The sequence below is a fragment of the Carettochelys insculpta genome, chromosome 3 (genome assembly GCF_033958435.1).
Source record: "Carettochelys insculpta isolate YL-2023 chromosome 3, ASM3395843v1, whole genome shotgun sequence".
NCBI lineage: Eukaryota > Metazoa > Chordata > Testudines > Carettochelyidae > Carettochelys > Carettochelys insculpta.
Genome location: NC_134139.1, coordinates 36,365,257 through 36,381,598, shown reverse-complemented (window position 1 = coordinate 36,381,598; position 16,342 = coordinate 36,365,257). Strand labels below are relative to the sequence as shown.

Below are 16,342 nucleotides of genomic sequence, written 5' to 3'. Positions count from 1 at the left end.
AAGCTCCTCATAAAGCCTGTGGAGGGAAAAAGCCATTTAAGTCAGGGAAACCCTGTCCTGGACAGGAGGGTATCTGGGAGCAGTGTCTGCAGAACCTAGCAGCTGCATAGACATGTTTTGGGGGAACACCCCGCCTCCCACATAACAAGTAGGTTTTGAATAGGTTGCTTTCCTCCCTGCATATGAGCTCTGGGCAGCAAACTGAAAGATAGTTTTTTGTTTTGTTTTGTTTTAATTCCTTGAATGTCAGGAAATGGCACATAATTTATGTATGCTATATATTGACTATTTTAATGTTCTAGGAACTTTCACTATTCATGCTTAATTTTGATTTCATATGTGGACATTGCATTATTTTGTATGTTAAAACTAGAAGCCAGCATTGCTTGGCTCCCTCACTCAACTTTTGGTTTTTGGAAAATAAAATGAAAATGTACATGGTTCATTGGAATCATTGCTCTGGGGATGAGGCTTCACTATGCAGGCTGCCCCAAAGAGGGAGGACTGTCTTGGCTTCTCTCACCACTGCGGCTTGGGGCCAGGTGAAAAGCGCATTTCTATGGCCGCTGCAGGTTCAGTGGTCAGAGTGAGGGGAGGGGTGCATGTTCCCCCCTCTTAGCTGGGACAGATTCAGGTTTGTCTGCCCATGGTGTTTCCTAGCCAGAGTTGAGGAGCGCAGCAAACTGTGCATTTCCCCCTCATTCCCTAATGAAGAGGATCAGCCAAAATAGTTCCCACATGAATTGAGGGTGGGAGAAGCTTCAGCTAAAGCGTGTGTAGGGGGAGGCTCGGGGGGTGGGGCAGTCCTGGATGGGGCGGGGTGCATCCCCCGTGGGTGCCTTTCACTTGCATGGTGGATTGGTTTCTTTCCTATATATTTTTTTTGTTTTTGTGTTTTGAGACGCAGTCTAATTCCAGATACATCCCATTTTCATGTCACAACCAAACCCTTAGGATGCTCTTAAGTTATGATAAGAGGAAGCTGTATATCAAATTTAGTCATCCTAACTCTTAGTATTTAGGGTGAGTTCTTGAACAAACTGACAAACTCTCTCAAATGTATAGTAGATAGGCATATAATGACATGAAGAAACTCTTGACTTAACTTTTTGCTTGTACATATTTGAGAACAGTGAGCGCAACAGCATTCAGCATGTGTTTGAAAATCAAGCTACTTCTTCTAAATACTTAAAACAGGTGCAGTTATCTTCATAGTGTCAATCATTGTTGAGTGATGCTACATTTTTAGAGTTCCAGGGCTGCTACTTTAAAACAAAAAAAAAAAAGTATAGTCTTAAAAACAAAGAAAAATAAACAAACTCCCCAGCAAAATTTCATGCTTATGCCCCTTATTCACGAAACATTAATGTTTCCTTGAAGTATTTTATATACTACTGTTTTCTGAAGACACAGTTGCAGATTCTTTTATCTACTGTATGTTTGAGAGAATTTACCTGTCTGCCCATCCGTGAGTCCATTTGTTCATGAATTCTGCCAAAATGGTAAGAGCTAGGACCCTCAAATTGCTATGCAGCTGCCTTTTAGCCTAACCTAAAGCAAGGTCAGGGTTTGGTTGTACTAGGAAAATGAGGTGTGCTAGATTGCAATCATTTCTCATAAAATGCTAAGACAAGGGTCTGCTAGCAGTCACGGTTATACTGTAAAATGACCACAGGGTGGTGGGTGAACCTGTAAAATTGAGGCAGGCTATGGGAGGGGCTCTGAATGTTGCTGGCCACCATCCATGGGTAAGGTTCATATTCTGGTATTGGCCTTGGATGTCCACCCACCACATGCTGAGTCCCATGCCGCACCTAACACACTCCCCTCTGCCCTTGGTTCCAAAGCTGGAAAGCCGGTTGGGGGTGAAACCTGGGCAGGCAGCGCAACTCCTGCTTCACCTGTTGGACCCAGGGAACAGCTGCTACAGCACCAGCCCAACCCCTGCCTGCTAGCGCAACTTCCACCACTCTAGGTGGCCCCGTGTTGCTGCCAGCTGGCGAGGCAGCCACCGACTCCATAGGTGATCCTGGAGAGCTGATGCCTCTGGAGCAGCACAGCCTTTGGGAGCCACCACCACTGGAGCAGCACAGCCCTCACAAGGACCCAAGCTGGATAAAACCTCTAGTGTGTTTATAAATCCGTCTGAAAATGAAGACAGCACGGTGCTAGAAACTCTTATAAATTGCTATCAGCTATAGTATTTCATCCTAATTCAAGAGCATTTATATTATACATTTTATGCAGTTATCAAAAATATAGAAAGGACATTTATAAGTTTTTATAGACAGAAGGGCGATATTGCATCTGAAGGTGTTTTCCATTAGATGTTTCAGAGTTTAACCCTTGAAAACAGTAACCACACTGCCTTCTCTTAGAGAATTTTCACTTTTTTGAGAGAGAAATGATTTTTTATTTTTGGGATTAAATAAAACAAAATTTCGTACATTAGTAGCATGGCTGTCCTGGAAGCATCTGCTTCGGAATTCTGTCTAATTTTACTTGGTGCCTGTGTTAGGTTTAATGAAATGAATATGCAACACATTGTAAAAACTGTTATAGTACAGCTATAATGTACATGAGTCTCTAGAAACTGTTTGCAGTGGTTTCAGTTTGAATTTGCCTGGCTTTGTAGCCATACCTCTAGTTTCTGATCCTTTGGACAGACTTAATGCTTGTCTAGAGATACTTCAAAATCATCTTCTGTTTCCAGTCACTCAGATATAAGAGAGAGATTTTTCTTTGAGGGGCAAAAGGAGGAAAATAGGGATACATTTAATTTGATTCCTCTCTTTAACCTTTTTTTTGTTGCAAAATGTCAACTTGCCAGAAATAATATTAAATTGATTCTGTGTTTATCTCCTCTGCAAGGAATCCATAGTCTTTGAGTTTGTACTGATGTCCATCTACTGTGTCATAGGTTAGATGCTGTTAAAATGGGGAGTGATGGGTTCTCTATAAATTCTAAATTATGTGGACTGACTGGAGCTTAATTTGACTTATCTATTCTTTATTCCTAGACTGGTTTTTGCTACTGTTATTTTTTTCTTCTAGTTTGTGTTTATAAGTGTAAACATTTGTTTTACTTTTTCTTTTCTTTCTTTCATTTTATATCTCAGTAGATTATGTGGTAAACAGCTGTACAAGTCTGCTTTTTTCTTCCCGTGCTAAATTGTTTAAAAAAATCAGAACATTTTTAATCTGTCTATTGTATATTTAATTAGGCCCTTTCCTGCTATGTGATATGAAATACAGTTTTTCAAGGATTGCATGCTTGTTATGAGTCATTGCGTACATCTACACTAGAGAGTTTTCCTGACAAAACCCACAGAACGTCCACATGCAAACTTGGCACTTTCATTGACAGCTTCTGCCTCTCCCCCATGAGGCAGAATGCCTTTCTCAACAGAATCTGTTGACAAAAAATGCAGTGTGGATCCTCGGGGGGGGGGGAGTGGGGGGGGGCGCCTCTGTCGATAGACATGGCTTTCCGGTTACCCGGCAGTCCTTTCTGCTGTGCTTCTGGTTGGCTGTTATGTTGAGAGAGGGCCAGGCAGTCCTGCCACCCTGTCAACAGAGCGGATCAATTTTTGATTCGCTTTTCTGTGTGGCTACACTCTGTTGACAGAAGTTTTGTCAGAAAATCTCTTCCGTCAGTGACTTCTGTCAACTGATGTCTGTAGTGGAGACAGAACCTATAAGAAAAAGGTATTAGTTCATTAGTTACATCATCACTGAAGTAGGTTGGAGATTCTACCCAGTATCTTCATAGTGGATTAGGTTTTATTGATTTAAGGAAGAAAAAAAAGAATTACGTAATCAGTAACATGTCCCTTATGTGTTTAATTTTATATGAAATATTAGTTTTTCATGGCCCTGTGTTTTAAAATGTCAGTGTCCTGCGCAGTATGTGTAGAAAATACAAAATGATTTAGTAGAAATTGGAAGTTTTGGTAAGGAGGTATTTGGAGCTTTTGGTATCTGGGAAGCAGTTTAGAATTGTAGGATAAGCAGTTAGTTGGGTGTTCCTGCTAAAATAATGAAATAATAATAGTGAAATAATAGTGAAATCATTAATATTAACATTTGAATTAGCATCATTACTTCATCAATTTACACTTAGTTCACATTTAGAATATTTTCTCCACAACCATAAAGATTCTGGTTTTTTTTTTTTTTTTCCTTAGATGAACTCTTTGGAACAAAGTTGTGTGGCAAATCCCCCATATGCTTATAGTTATATTATTAGGGATTTTGATGTATTTTTAATGTGCCTACTGAAATATTTCTGTACCTTTGTGTTTGAAAGTATGTTTCTATCTAGTAATCATTTTAGCTATGTTTACTTTATGGCCTGTGGCTAAGGCATGTTTTGTTAGCTGGGCACTGAATGAGGCTTTGCTGATATTTGCCATGTGGTTATTTTACTCTTGCATATTTTTTGGCTTCTTTTCACTTACATTCACATATGCAGTTCCTTCCTGTGATAGACACAGGTCTGCATATGCTAGCATGAAGCTTTGCTAATGTTTGTTAACCTTTTTATTTCTCAGTAGATTGTGTGGTAAATGTGCTGTACAATTCTTTTTTCTTCTAGTGTGTAATTATTTTAAAATATTCAGAATCCTTTTTAATCTAATGTATATTTAATAGGTCCTTTCCTACTATGAGTTTTGAAATACAGTTTTTGCTACAGAGCTGCTAACAGTTTCCTGAGCAGGGTAGACAGTGTCTGTGCTTATAAAGTCATTTAAAAAGCTATGTTAAAACTTAGATTTAGTTTGCTTTTATTCGCTGCCATGACTTGAACTTCGCTGCTTTATTAAGTTGTGTCAGCGGTTGAGTTTTGCTCATCACTAGTATAAGCAGAGGTCGGCAACCAAAATAGCAAGAGAAAGGTCATGTTTTTCCAATTTGATAAAAAAACCAATAATTCAAGAGCTGCAGTGCATGTGAGTATCTGATGTTCCTTAATAAATGACATCAGACCATACTCTTTGTAACCCGTATTTTAAGAACAGTGCACACAATAATTTGTAATGCGGTACATGTTTACTGCAGGATGTTCACAAATTTCTTATTTATTCTGTTTCCTCACAATTTATGTGTGTTTGTACCACTGTCTTCCTGACTTGCATTCCTGAACTCTCTCTCTGGAGGATGCTAGGGGGAGTTATCCAGCATTTGGAGATCACATATTGTTTGCATTTTGAATAGGAGTTATTCTTTCTCGGGCTTGTAGATATTCACCTTTTATCAAAAATAATCAGGAGGGTTCTTTTTTTACTTTGCAAGTATAATGCTGGGAGCCACAAAGAAGTCCTTAAAGAGCTGCAATTGCAGATCCCTGGTATAAGCTATATTTTATATAATTTGTTATGTGCTGGAAATCAGTTTTGAATCCTAGTGTTATGTAAGCTTATAAGGCTGCACTCATGCTGGCAAAAATGGGACCTGGAATTTACTTTACCAGTGTCCAGTTTCAGTTACATTGGTAATAAATAGGTAGAATTTGTAAGACAAGACTGAAGTGGGCTTGGACATTTTTACAGCCAGGTCTAATACCTTGCCATGAGCTAGTACTTTGGGTTACGCTGAGGTAGCAATAAAAAAAAAAGAACAAAAAAGAACGCTTGTTGGCTATACTAATATGTTTTGAGAGGCGCAGATTGTTACACAACACTAAGTGCTATTCCCCCATCCCTTTTTTGCAGAATGACAGGGAGGACATTTTTCTCTCGGTTTCCAGCCCTTCATCCTTTCCTTCTCCAGCAACTGGAAGTTGTAGCCAGCACTGTGGACAGGTAAGAAGATAAACATGCGGAATTAATACAGTGCAATTTAAGGGTGAGGGGAAGTGGGTTACAGGTACTGTTCTTTAGGTGTATTGTTAATAAGACTTGGTCCCTTTCTCTCCCTCAGTGGTTGCTCAAGGGATACTCTTCTAAGAGTAAGTTTATTAGAAGGGGATATGGGCAGTGTGTGAAACCCTGGCTTGGGGAGGCTACCCTGCCTCTGTGCAGCCCTGCCCCTTCCATACCTACCAGAGCCCCGCTCCCACTGTGACTGCTGGCCCCTGCCATGTACCCCTGCTCTCCCCACCACAGTGGATGCTGGCTAGTGCCCCAGCCCCCTCCTTCAGCCCTGGAGAGCTGAGCAGGCACTGTGACCCCATCCTCTGGCCCCAGAAAGCCGGGCACAGCCCCAGTCTCCTCCCTTGTAGACTTTAAAGATAAGGAATATAAAGGTTATGCATCAGATTTTATGATACCAAACATCCTTTTATGTATTTCTATCAATTTCTTCTTTTCCAGGGCTGCTCACAGCCTTAAGCGATCAGAACCAGCACTGATGCACCCCAGATTCAATCCCATAATAATACTTTAGGCCATGAATACAAGCAGTAGAAAAATTGTGTGTAGAGTATCTGTAAACCTGAGCTTGCTGACCCAGCCTGCTTCCACTAGTAAATGGAAAGACTCATTTGAGAAAGAGGAATAAATCTGGGCTGCAATGCAAAAGGAAGAAGAGAGATCAAAACCTCCGTAAAATACTTGTCTATGAATATTAGGCTGAGGGCTTTGTAGCGAGGCAGTTTCTCAGTCCTTCCCATGGAGGGGAAGTGATCACATAGACTCTTGAAATTTTCCTCGTCTTTTTTTACTCACAGGAGCTACTGGCCTGAGAAGATAAGCTGGGTAATACAGCCCCAGCTCTGGAGAGCTGGCCATGTAGCACAGCTCCAGCCCCATCCTCTCACCCCAGAGAGTAAGTCAGCCAGCTGAGTGCCACAGCCCTAGCTCCCTGCCCTGGCCTTGGAGAGCCAGGTCGCCTGCTCTCAGCTTTCCTTGGCCATTCCACCTGGCCTGCCCTGATCCCTGGCTGGCATCCCCTGTATCAAGTCACCAGCTGGGCAGGTCGCACATGTGGAGTAGTCCCAGTCCCAGGCGAAATAGGTAACGTCCCTCAGCTTGCCTGACCCAGAAGCCTGGAGGTGGCTTGTGGGTGGGGATACATCAGAGCATTCCCATGCCCTCAAGAGATGCCACCCATGAAAGGGGAAAATTTGGAGGGATAACTAGGCAGGGCTAGAAGCAGATGGGGCCAATTCATGAGAAGGAGGCATTATCCTCCCTTCTGAATGCAAGAGTGGAGGATGGTATTTATATCCCATGCATGCTTGGAGAGGCCCTCTTTACCAGGATTGGCTCATGGCACCTACCCATCCACCTGTGAGCCTGGCGAAAGAAACTGGGTTCCTCCTTGACCTGCTGTGAGCATTGTGGTAATTGCCTCTCTCTTGCATGGTGAGCTGGTAAGAAATTTGTCTCTTACTGCCATATTGGTTGAGACAGAGTAGATTTTTTCACCTTCCCTGCAGCTGGTTCTGTCTTGTAAGTGCTTCATACTCAGGACTGTGGTTAAAAGATTAAAAAATAGGACTTGGTACAGTGGAATAGGGAAATTAGTGCATAATGCTGCTACTTAAAACTTGTGTTGGATGATCCAGGTGGGTAATCAGTATGGCAGGGATATGGTTATCAGATAAAATGGATTGGAAAAAGTTTGAAGGAAAGCATCCCTTAAGGGAGCTGAGCCAGAGGTGGTGGGAGTTCTGTGATCTTGTGCAATGGGGAGCCAACCCTCTTCCTTTTACTATTCCCCTTTAATAGAACTGAGGAGTGAGGTATGAGGGTCTTATGACTAGAACCTCAGGGAGCCAATTCTTCTCCTTTCTGCCCTGTACAATTGTTGCCAAGTCTTCCCAGATAACTTAAGTGAATAAATGTGAAACCTCGTTAAACTACATCCACTGCCTTTTTTTTTTTAATTCTTGGGTGCATCTACACTAGCCAGCTACTTAGAAGTAGCTGGCACAATGTTGAAATAGCACGCATCATGTGTACACGCGCCATTCGCTATTTCGATGTTGAAATCAAAGTTAGGCGGCGAGACGTTGAAATCACTATTCCTATCCGAAGATGGGAATAGCGCCCTACTGCATGTGTAGATGATCCATGTCCCACTACATTGAAATAGTGGCGGCCATCAGCTGAGGGGTTCAGAGACGCACTGTCTAGCTCCTACAGGGCTCTGTGGTTGCCATGTGCAGCAGCCCTTAGCCCAGGGCTTCTGGCTGCTACAGCTGGGGGTCCATGCTGTGTGCAAGGGGTCTGCAATCGGTTGTCGGCTCTGTGCACCTCGTGCTGTGCAGGCCAAGTGTATCTGGGAGGGGCCCTTTAAGAGAGCGGCTTGCTCTTGCCCCAGAAGGGCTAGTCCAGCCTGTGACCCCGTCCACAGGCTTTGCTGGCCCCTTATTTTGATGGAGAGTGCTTGTGCGTGTGGACGCTCCACATTTCCTTCCGGGGCGGCTCCTTTCACCGTTCCCTGTTGCTCCTTCATCGTTGAATGTCGACGGCATCAGCCCCGGAGGATGTGGGGACGATACGCATCATAGTAGCCTGTTCTGATGTTCTTACTTCAAAATAGGCTACTTTGACGTAGTGTGCTAGTGTAGACGTAGCCCTTGTGTGGTTGAACAATAGCAGCTCTTCCATTTGTCTTTGTAGTTATTTACTAGGTGGGTACTGTGGTGCCCCCTCCTGCCATTGGCTATCTTGGGAATTACCACCAGAAAAACTGTCTCACCCATGTCATGCACAGGACCATGGTGGCCTCTTCTTGACACGGCCCTCCAGCTGTGCCACTCTCTATACTTCTCGCTTCTGGGAGAGGACAGTATCACAGTCCCTTAGTACGTCCATTTCCTCATAGACTAGTGGGGTGGGGTGAGCCAGGCCTAATCACTAGTGCGACTCCGAGCCCTGGGACTCTGCAGATGGCTGCAACATTGTGCATTCCCTCCAAATCTGCTTTTGATCTTCCTGGGCCACTTCTGCAGGGCCTGAGAACTCTTTGTCCATGCCTCAGGGCTTCAGCCTGCAGATCCCTGCAGCCTTCCAAGAGCTATCTTTAGCTTCCCAAATCTCTGCAACAGTGGTCTGTCCAGGCTCCTTGCTGCCTTAAGCCTGCAAAGCATCTAGTTTTCTTCCCTCCTCAAGTTCCAGGTAGTGACTGAAGCTGCTGTCCCCTGCAGCCTTTCTTAGACAGTCCAGCCCAGCCCTCATTGGCTGCTTCCTGCAGCCCCTCTCTGATTGGCTGCCTTTGGCATAGACTCCCTAGCACCCTATTAATCACTTATGGGCCAACGTGGAGCACATGTCTCTTCACACTAAGCTTAAATATGTCATCAAAATATTCAGAAACAGAAGCATGAAGTTGGACTCCATATCCATATTTAGGCAACTAAGATGGGATTTTGAAGAGCACTTAAGTGACTTATGAGCACAAGAGGACCAAATTGTATGGATACCGGCAGGAACAACAGTCCATGCAGGCCAGCTCTGTCCAGGCCCAGCAAGGGCAGAAGTGGCCGTTATGAGGGTGCATCGACGGTGACATTCAGTTCATAAGACTGGATCTTGATATCACCTGTTTCTCCAGCAGGCTTTCTTTTTTCTGGCAGGCCTGAACATCCATAACACTGGATCACTGGGTCCTCAATGTACTGGCTCAGAGCTATCTCTTAGTTTATTTGTGCCTTGTCATTCAACACCCAGCTATCCTCATCTCTCTTCAGGACCCTTCTCCCGAGATTCTGTTGCAGGAGGAGGTACAAACTTTTCTCCAGCTGGGGTGGTAGAAGAAGCCCCGCAGTCCTCAGATGCAAGGCTTTCTGCTCCAGGTAGTTTCTAATTCCAAAGGCTAAGTGAGTCTTGCACACTATTTTTATCTATGAAAACTTAACAGGCTTCTGTCAAGGTTGAAGGTTCGATGTGCTCTCTCTGGCCTCCATCTTCCCCTCCTTGGATGTGGAAGACTGGTATGCTGCCCTTGAGTTGAAGGACACATACTTCCATATTGCTATCTTTGAAGGCCATTGGTGAAGGTATTTATGAAATGGATGTCAATCATGGCAGCTTATTTCAGATTTTGGGATTTTCTGACCTACCCATATATGGATGACTGGCTTGTTGGGGTCACTCCAGGTCTCAGGTCCAGATCACTGTTGTGGTACTGTTGGATAAGTATGGGTGTCTTGGTCTGGTGATAAATAGAAATCACCACCAGTTCCTTTACAACGCATAGAGTTAACCAGAGCAGTTCTCAGCTTAGTCAGGGCAAGGGCATTTCTCCCCTGTGAAAAGCTCCAGATGATGAAAGGCCTCATCGCAGACCTCACAGAGTTTCCCTTCACAATGGTGCATAGATGCATCTATCTGATGTGCCATGTAGCAGCATGTACCTATGTCATAGACCTCTGAGGACTCCATATGCTGCCTTTACAATAGTGGCTAGATGTGGTATATGCCCCCACCAGGAATCACCTGGATAAGGTCATACCATTTCTCCTTGCAGACAGTGTAGCACCGGCGGACTAGTCCTGACACAGTCTTGATCAGGGTCCCTTTCAATAGCCTGATGGCATCAATCTCACTGATAATGGGTGCCTTGGACCTCAGCTGGGATCTGCATCTCGGAAATGTGCAGATCCATGGCAGATGGTCAGTATGAGGGTTGCAAGTACACGTAAGTGTCAAGAATCTCAGAATAGTCCACGTAGCATTCAAGGTGTTCTTGGCGCAGCTAGATGGGTGTTATACAGCACAGCCTTCGCTATCTTATCTCAACAGGTAAGGGGAAATACGGTCATTGTTCCTCTGTCAAGGAGTACTTGACTTTGGGAATTCTGCATCATCATGCCGTTCACCAGGAGCCCTGTCACCATCAGGGCATCAGGAATGTTCTGGCAGACTGACTGAGTAGGTCCTTCTTCTCTCCCCAAAAGTGGTCTTTTCCAGAAAGTGGCTCAGTTGATATTCCAAGAGTGGGGACTTGCAAGTGGACTCTTTGCCAGCAGGCTGAAGAGGAAATGCTCTCACTTCTGCTTTCTGCAGGGCTTGGGCAGGGATGCTTTCCTCTTGTCATAGTTCAGGGGATCTGCTGTATGAATTTGTGTCGATCCTGCTGGACACCAGGACCTGTCAAATATCGAGAGACAAGGCTCAAGTCATCAAGGTCATCTCTGCTTGGCCATGCCAGCATTGATTCGGCAGTAGCCCCTGGTGGTAGCTGCCTGACTACCGAAAACTTCTGTCCCAAGACTATGGTTTATTCTTGCATACCATGCTTACTTCCCTCCAGCTCATTGTGGATATTGCACGGTTAACCCCCAAAGAGTCCGCTTGCTTCAGATTCTTTTGGAGAGTAGGAAACACTCCGCTTGATTTAACTTAAATGGAGAAGTTCTTTCACCTCGCCAGCAATTACAGTCCAGGTCCAGGAAGGACAGAGCATTAAGGCTTAAACTCCTGCTCAGTGTCTGTCCTTCAACACCAGGGTCCCAGTGGCAGCTATCACCACAGCCTTCAACACTGAAGGCAAGAGATCTCAAGAAAAGACAAGCCACTTGCTCAAGACCACTAGGAGAAGGTCTGTAAGTCCCCATAGTGAGCCTTCATCAAACTGGTATCTCTGCCTAGTTTCATTACTATAATTGTTATTGGCCACACAAATTCCTTCTGGAGCTGATTCCTATGGAATGCATGGTATGAAGCTGATAGAGCAAGTTGTTGTGCATGGGCAAAGAAGTACTGGTAACAACAGGGTTGTGAAAACCATGGAAGATCTGCCCTGTGGAAGGTTGCATTGATATGGCCATTGGCATGACCCCAACCACAGGTTCATGTGGTATGGATAGACCATATGACTAGATCAGGGATTCCCAACCTATGGGTTGGGACCCAAATATGTGTTGCAATTAGATTTTGTAAGGGTCACTGGCTTGGGCTCTTAGGGAGCTATTTGCAGGCACTTGTCTCCCAGTCCCTGCCCTGTGGTGCTGAAATGGAACTCAGTTTAATTGGTTTCACAGCCAGCAGAGGGATCCTGCCCTGAAACCAATTAAACTGAGTGCCATTTAAGCCTGCAGAGCAGGGAACTGCCCTGCTGCAGGTGGGGGAAGGAGGTAAGAGGGCTGAGGGGTGCTGGGCAGAGAAGGAGGCGGCCCAACAAAGGAGCAGTGGGGATCAGCAACAGCAGCTTGGAACTCCCCTGTGAGGTTGGTGGAGGGGCGGTGGGGCTAACACAGATTTAAACCTGTGGACAGGATGGCAGAGGTGGCTGAGGGCTGGTCAGATCTCCATGCTCCAGCTAGCTCCCACCACGCTGCTGTGGGTTCCCCCGCCGGGAATCCTGCACTGGCGCTGCCAGACAGGGCTTAGCGCTGCCAGACGGGGCTTAGCACTACAGCTGGCTTTAAACAATGGGGCTGCAGGGGTTCCGCCCTACCCTGGCTGGGGTCCCACGGCTGGCACTGCCAGCCAGAGCTAAGTGCCCCAGCCAGCTCCCAGCTGCAGGGCTGTCCCTGCCCCACAACCTCGGTTTTTGGAAATCTCATACAAGACAGGCAGCCCTGGCTGGGGATCCTGCAGGTAGGGCTGACTGTCCCACATAAGTTTTCCAAAAATCTGGCAACCCTAGCTGAGAGGGGTTTAAGCTGGGGGTGATGGGGGTGGGGCTGAGAGGGCTTTAAGCAGGGGGCAGAGGGGTGCGTTTCTCCCAGTTGAGAACCTCCTCATCCTGTCCTCCAGTTGTGAATTGCCTTAGGTCACAAGGGCTTCCTGAATTGTCAAAATGGGTCCCTGTCTCGAAAAGATTGGCAGCTGCTGGACTAGATCCATGTCTCTGACTTCAGTGGAAGCCTCTTAGCAGTGACAACTGCCAGCACTAACATATGCAGAAACAGATATCTTAATATCTGACAGGCAGGGCTTGCCCCTACTCAGTGCCAGGTTTCTGATGCCAAGTTCTCTCAGAGCATTGAATTCGGTTACATCTTCATGCACCACCTTTCTCCTTTGCTTTGTATTTTTTGACACACAGTGTTGACAATATATGTTTTAATGAAGATGAATGGTTAACTTTTTCAATCTCAAAGTCCATTTTCCGGAAATAACTTTCATGTTTGCACACAATCGATAACGTAAATAGAGGAAAAATATTTTAAAAAAGCCAACTTGAATTCTTCTAAAACTAATCATAGTGCGTATGCAGACAAATTAATTTTGCATGTGCAACTTTAATTCTGGAATTTCCTAACTTTTGAATACTTGAATTTAGAACATTAATAAAGATTTTTAATGTATTCCTTGCCTGTTATTTCCTATTTAAAAACAAAACAAAACAAAACAAAACAAAACAAAACCTTGAAGAAACAGAATTTCTTTCACATGGAACTATATTGATCTCAGATTGGATCATCAGGTTTGTTTGGACCGTTAGATCCATACCACGGAACTCTACCATGTGGCATAATAGTAGTTTGCTTCAAGAAGGGTTCTTTCAAAAATGTTTTTTTTTTCCTAAAGGAAGAAATCTGTCTACAGTTGTTTTTGCTTTCAGAAAAGTCTCTTCCAGAAATGTGATCACATGAGATTATGAAAATGAAGTCTGAGATTTGTAACTCAGCCCTTCATTTACATTTTCAATCTCCCTCATTTGCATTCCTCCTCTGAAAGGGAAATGTAGTATTGCCGTGACCTTAGAGTAGGTGTATATAAAAAAGGATTTGATTGATACACTGAGCTCTCTGTGGGTGTGTCTACATGGGTACAAATCTTCGAAACAGACATGCTAATGGCCATTTCGAAGATTACTAATGAGGCACTGAATTGAATATGCAGAGCCTCATTAGCATTAGGCTGCTTCCAGCCGCGGCACTTCGAAAGCGCTGCTTTTGAAAGCGCGCGGCTCGGCGCGGTTACACGGGGGTCCTTTTCAAAAGGACCCTGCACCTTTTGAAATCCCCTTATTCCACTCAGCGGGATAAGGAGATTTCAAAAGGTGTGGGGTCTTTTCGAAAAGGACCCCTGTGTAGCCACGCTGAGCTGTGTGCTTTTGAAAGAAGTGCTTTTGAAGCGCCGTGGCCAGAAGCATCCTAATGCTAAGGAGGCGCTGAATATTCAATGAAGTGCCTCATTAGTAATCTTCGAAATTTGGCTATTTCGAAGATTTGTGCCCGTCTAGACACAGCCTCTGTGTCTCATGCACGTGTTTGAAATGAAATAATTTCCTTCATGTGTCGGACCCTATATTTAGAGGTTTAAATTTTATATAGAACAATAGTAGAAGGCTGTGATATTTACTTAAATTTCTATTTTGCAACATTTACGGACATAATGGGTAATTACTGAAGTGAGCAGACGTGTAAGGATAACAGTTTTAACCAAATACCTGTTCCAATTTTTCATTTAGTCACACTGGAGAGGTGAAGCTCTATCCCAGTTTGTTTCTTCTGCTTTTGATCCTGAGCAAACTCTATCCTTCTCCAATGGATGGCACTTATTCAGCTCTCAGCATGGCACCGTTTGTTCCTTTTATTATGAGGTGAGGTGTATATATGTAACAAGAATTTTGTATTCTTACTAGAAAACATTTCTCTGGTGAGTTTTTCATATGAAGAGAATCATGGTTTATTTAATACTCTTCAGCATTATTCTAAATGTTTTGTACATGTGTTTAATTATCATTTAGTTGAAATAACTCCATCGAAAAAAAATCTGTACTTTTATAGATATTTGCTGTGTTGTAGCCATGTTGTGTCCTGGGGAGACAAGATGTGTGAGGTAGTTCTTCTATTGGACCAACTTTATTGGGTGAAGGAGACAAACTTGTGAGCCACAGAGCTGAAGAAGAGCTCTGTAGCTCTTAAGCTTTTCTCTTTCACCAACAAAAGTTGGTCTAGTAAAAGATGTCGCCTCACACACCTGGTCTCTGTTATTCTCATAGTATATTAAATTAAAGTTCTTAATTATATATTAATACATATTTTATTTTCACTGGGCTGAGATAAAGACTAGGATAAATAATCTTACAATAGTCACTGCAAGGATCAAAAACACTTTTCTGTCAGGTATGGCATTGAACTATTAATTGGTTAGATACATTGTGGCTGGGTCTGCACTTGTCCTCAACTTCGAAAAGGGCATTTTAATCAGGGCGACGTGAGATTACTAATGAAGTGCTGTGGTGAGTATGCAGCACGTTATTAGGCTAATCCTCCCCCACAGCAACTTGGAAGCATCAAACTTCACTGCGGTGAATATGCAGCACTTTATTACTAATCCTTCCCCACGGGAACTTCAAAGCATCAAACTTTGAAGTGCCAGCACGTATGTAGCAGCGAGCACTTTGAAGTACCCACACTACTTCCAACTGCCTTTACTCCCCAAAATTTTGAGAAGTAAAGGCATTTCGAAGTAGCATGGACACTTCGAAGTGCCTGCGTCTACACTCATGCTGGCACTTTGAAGTTGCCGCGGGGGGGGGATTTGTAATAAAGTGCTGCATATTCACTGCAGCGCTTCATTAGTAATCTCCCGTTGCCCTGATTAACATGCCCCTTTCAAAGTTGGGGGCAAAAGCAAACACGCCCTGTGATTTTTTTTTTTTTTTTTTAAATTCATCTGTAGCATGATATATGGTGTATATTAGCATTAATGGATTAACTTGATTTCCCATAAAAAAGATTAGGGAAGTTGTATATTTAATCCACTGTGCATGATGTGGGAAACACAATGCTAAAAAATAAATTGCTTCCATGTGGGGAGAGAATTATGCTTTTCATTTTTTTTTCCCTCTTGGATAATGCAGTGAAAGAAAATGGAACTGGAGGTTGGGAAGAAATCTGAATAATTAAGGACAGAGGACAGTTTCAGTGCCGTACCAGCTGTGGGAAGATGGCGTTTACAGTCCAAAATATTTCTCCTTAAGACTGAAAAGTTCATTATTAAATCTACCCATTCAGTAAGAGTAGTTAAACATGTTTGTGCCCCAAGTCTTATGATCATTATTTAAGCTGCAGTTTATAGTGGAAAACAGTATCTCTACCTGTTTCTCTCTCTGAGAGAAACACTGAATCTGACACTGAAGCATAGTGTCTTGTATCCCATAGCATTGCTCAGTGTTCATAGGACTAAACTCCATTTACCTTATGCTGTTTCTAAAAACAGGAATTGAAATAACAGACGTTTACCTAAAATGTTTCTACAATTCTCAAATCTAACCTTTATCTTTAGATCCATCTATCTTTAGGTACGTCAGTTAAGCTATACAGCCTTCAGATCATGTGCTACTTCTCCTGGAATTTTATTTGTTGGCCTAGAATAGGAAACAGTGCATGTCAAACATTAATTTTTGCTGTTTTTTCAGCTTACCTCTTCTGTTTTTCATGTTCAGTCTGCATTCTGATTGTGTACGCTTAGCAAGAAACATATTTAAG

General features: G+C 43.6%; 1 protein-coding gene across 4 annotated transcripts in view; it reads left to right on the top strand.

Annotated features, from left to right (window-relative positions):
* The window catches only part of THADA (THADA armadillo repeat containing), a 310,355-nt gene that overhangs the window by 103,796 nt on the left and 190,217 nt on the right, over nt 1-16,342 (top strand). For 3 of the 4 annotated variants that reach the window (XM_074989608.1, XM_074989609.1, XM_074989610.1), the window contains 2 exons: nt 5,715-5,804; nt 14,317-14,448. In XM_074989608.1, the coding sequence (XP_074845709.1) occupies nt 5,715-5,804; nt 14,317-14,448 (222 nt within the window). Of the gene's footprint in view, nt 1-5,714; nt 5,805-14,316; nt 14,449-15,714; nt 15,803-16,342 lie in introns of those variants that run through there. The other variant, XM_074989611.1, reaches the window with a different exon arrangement.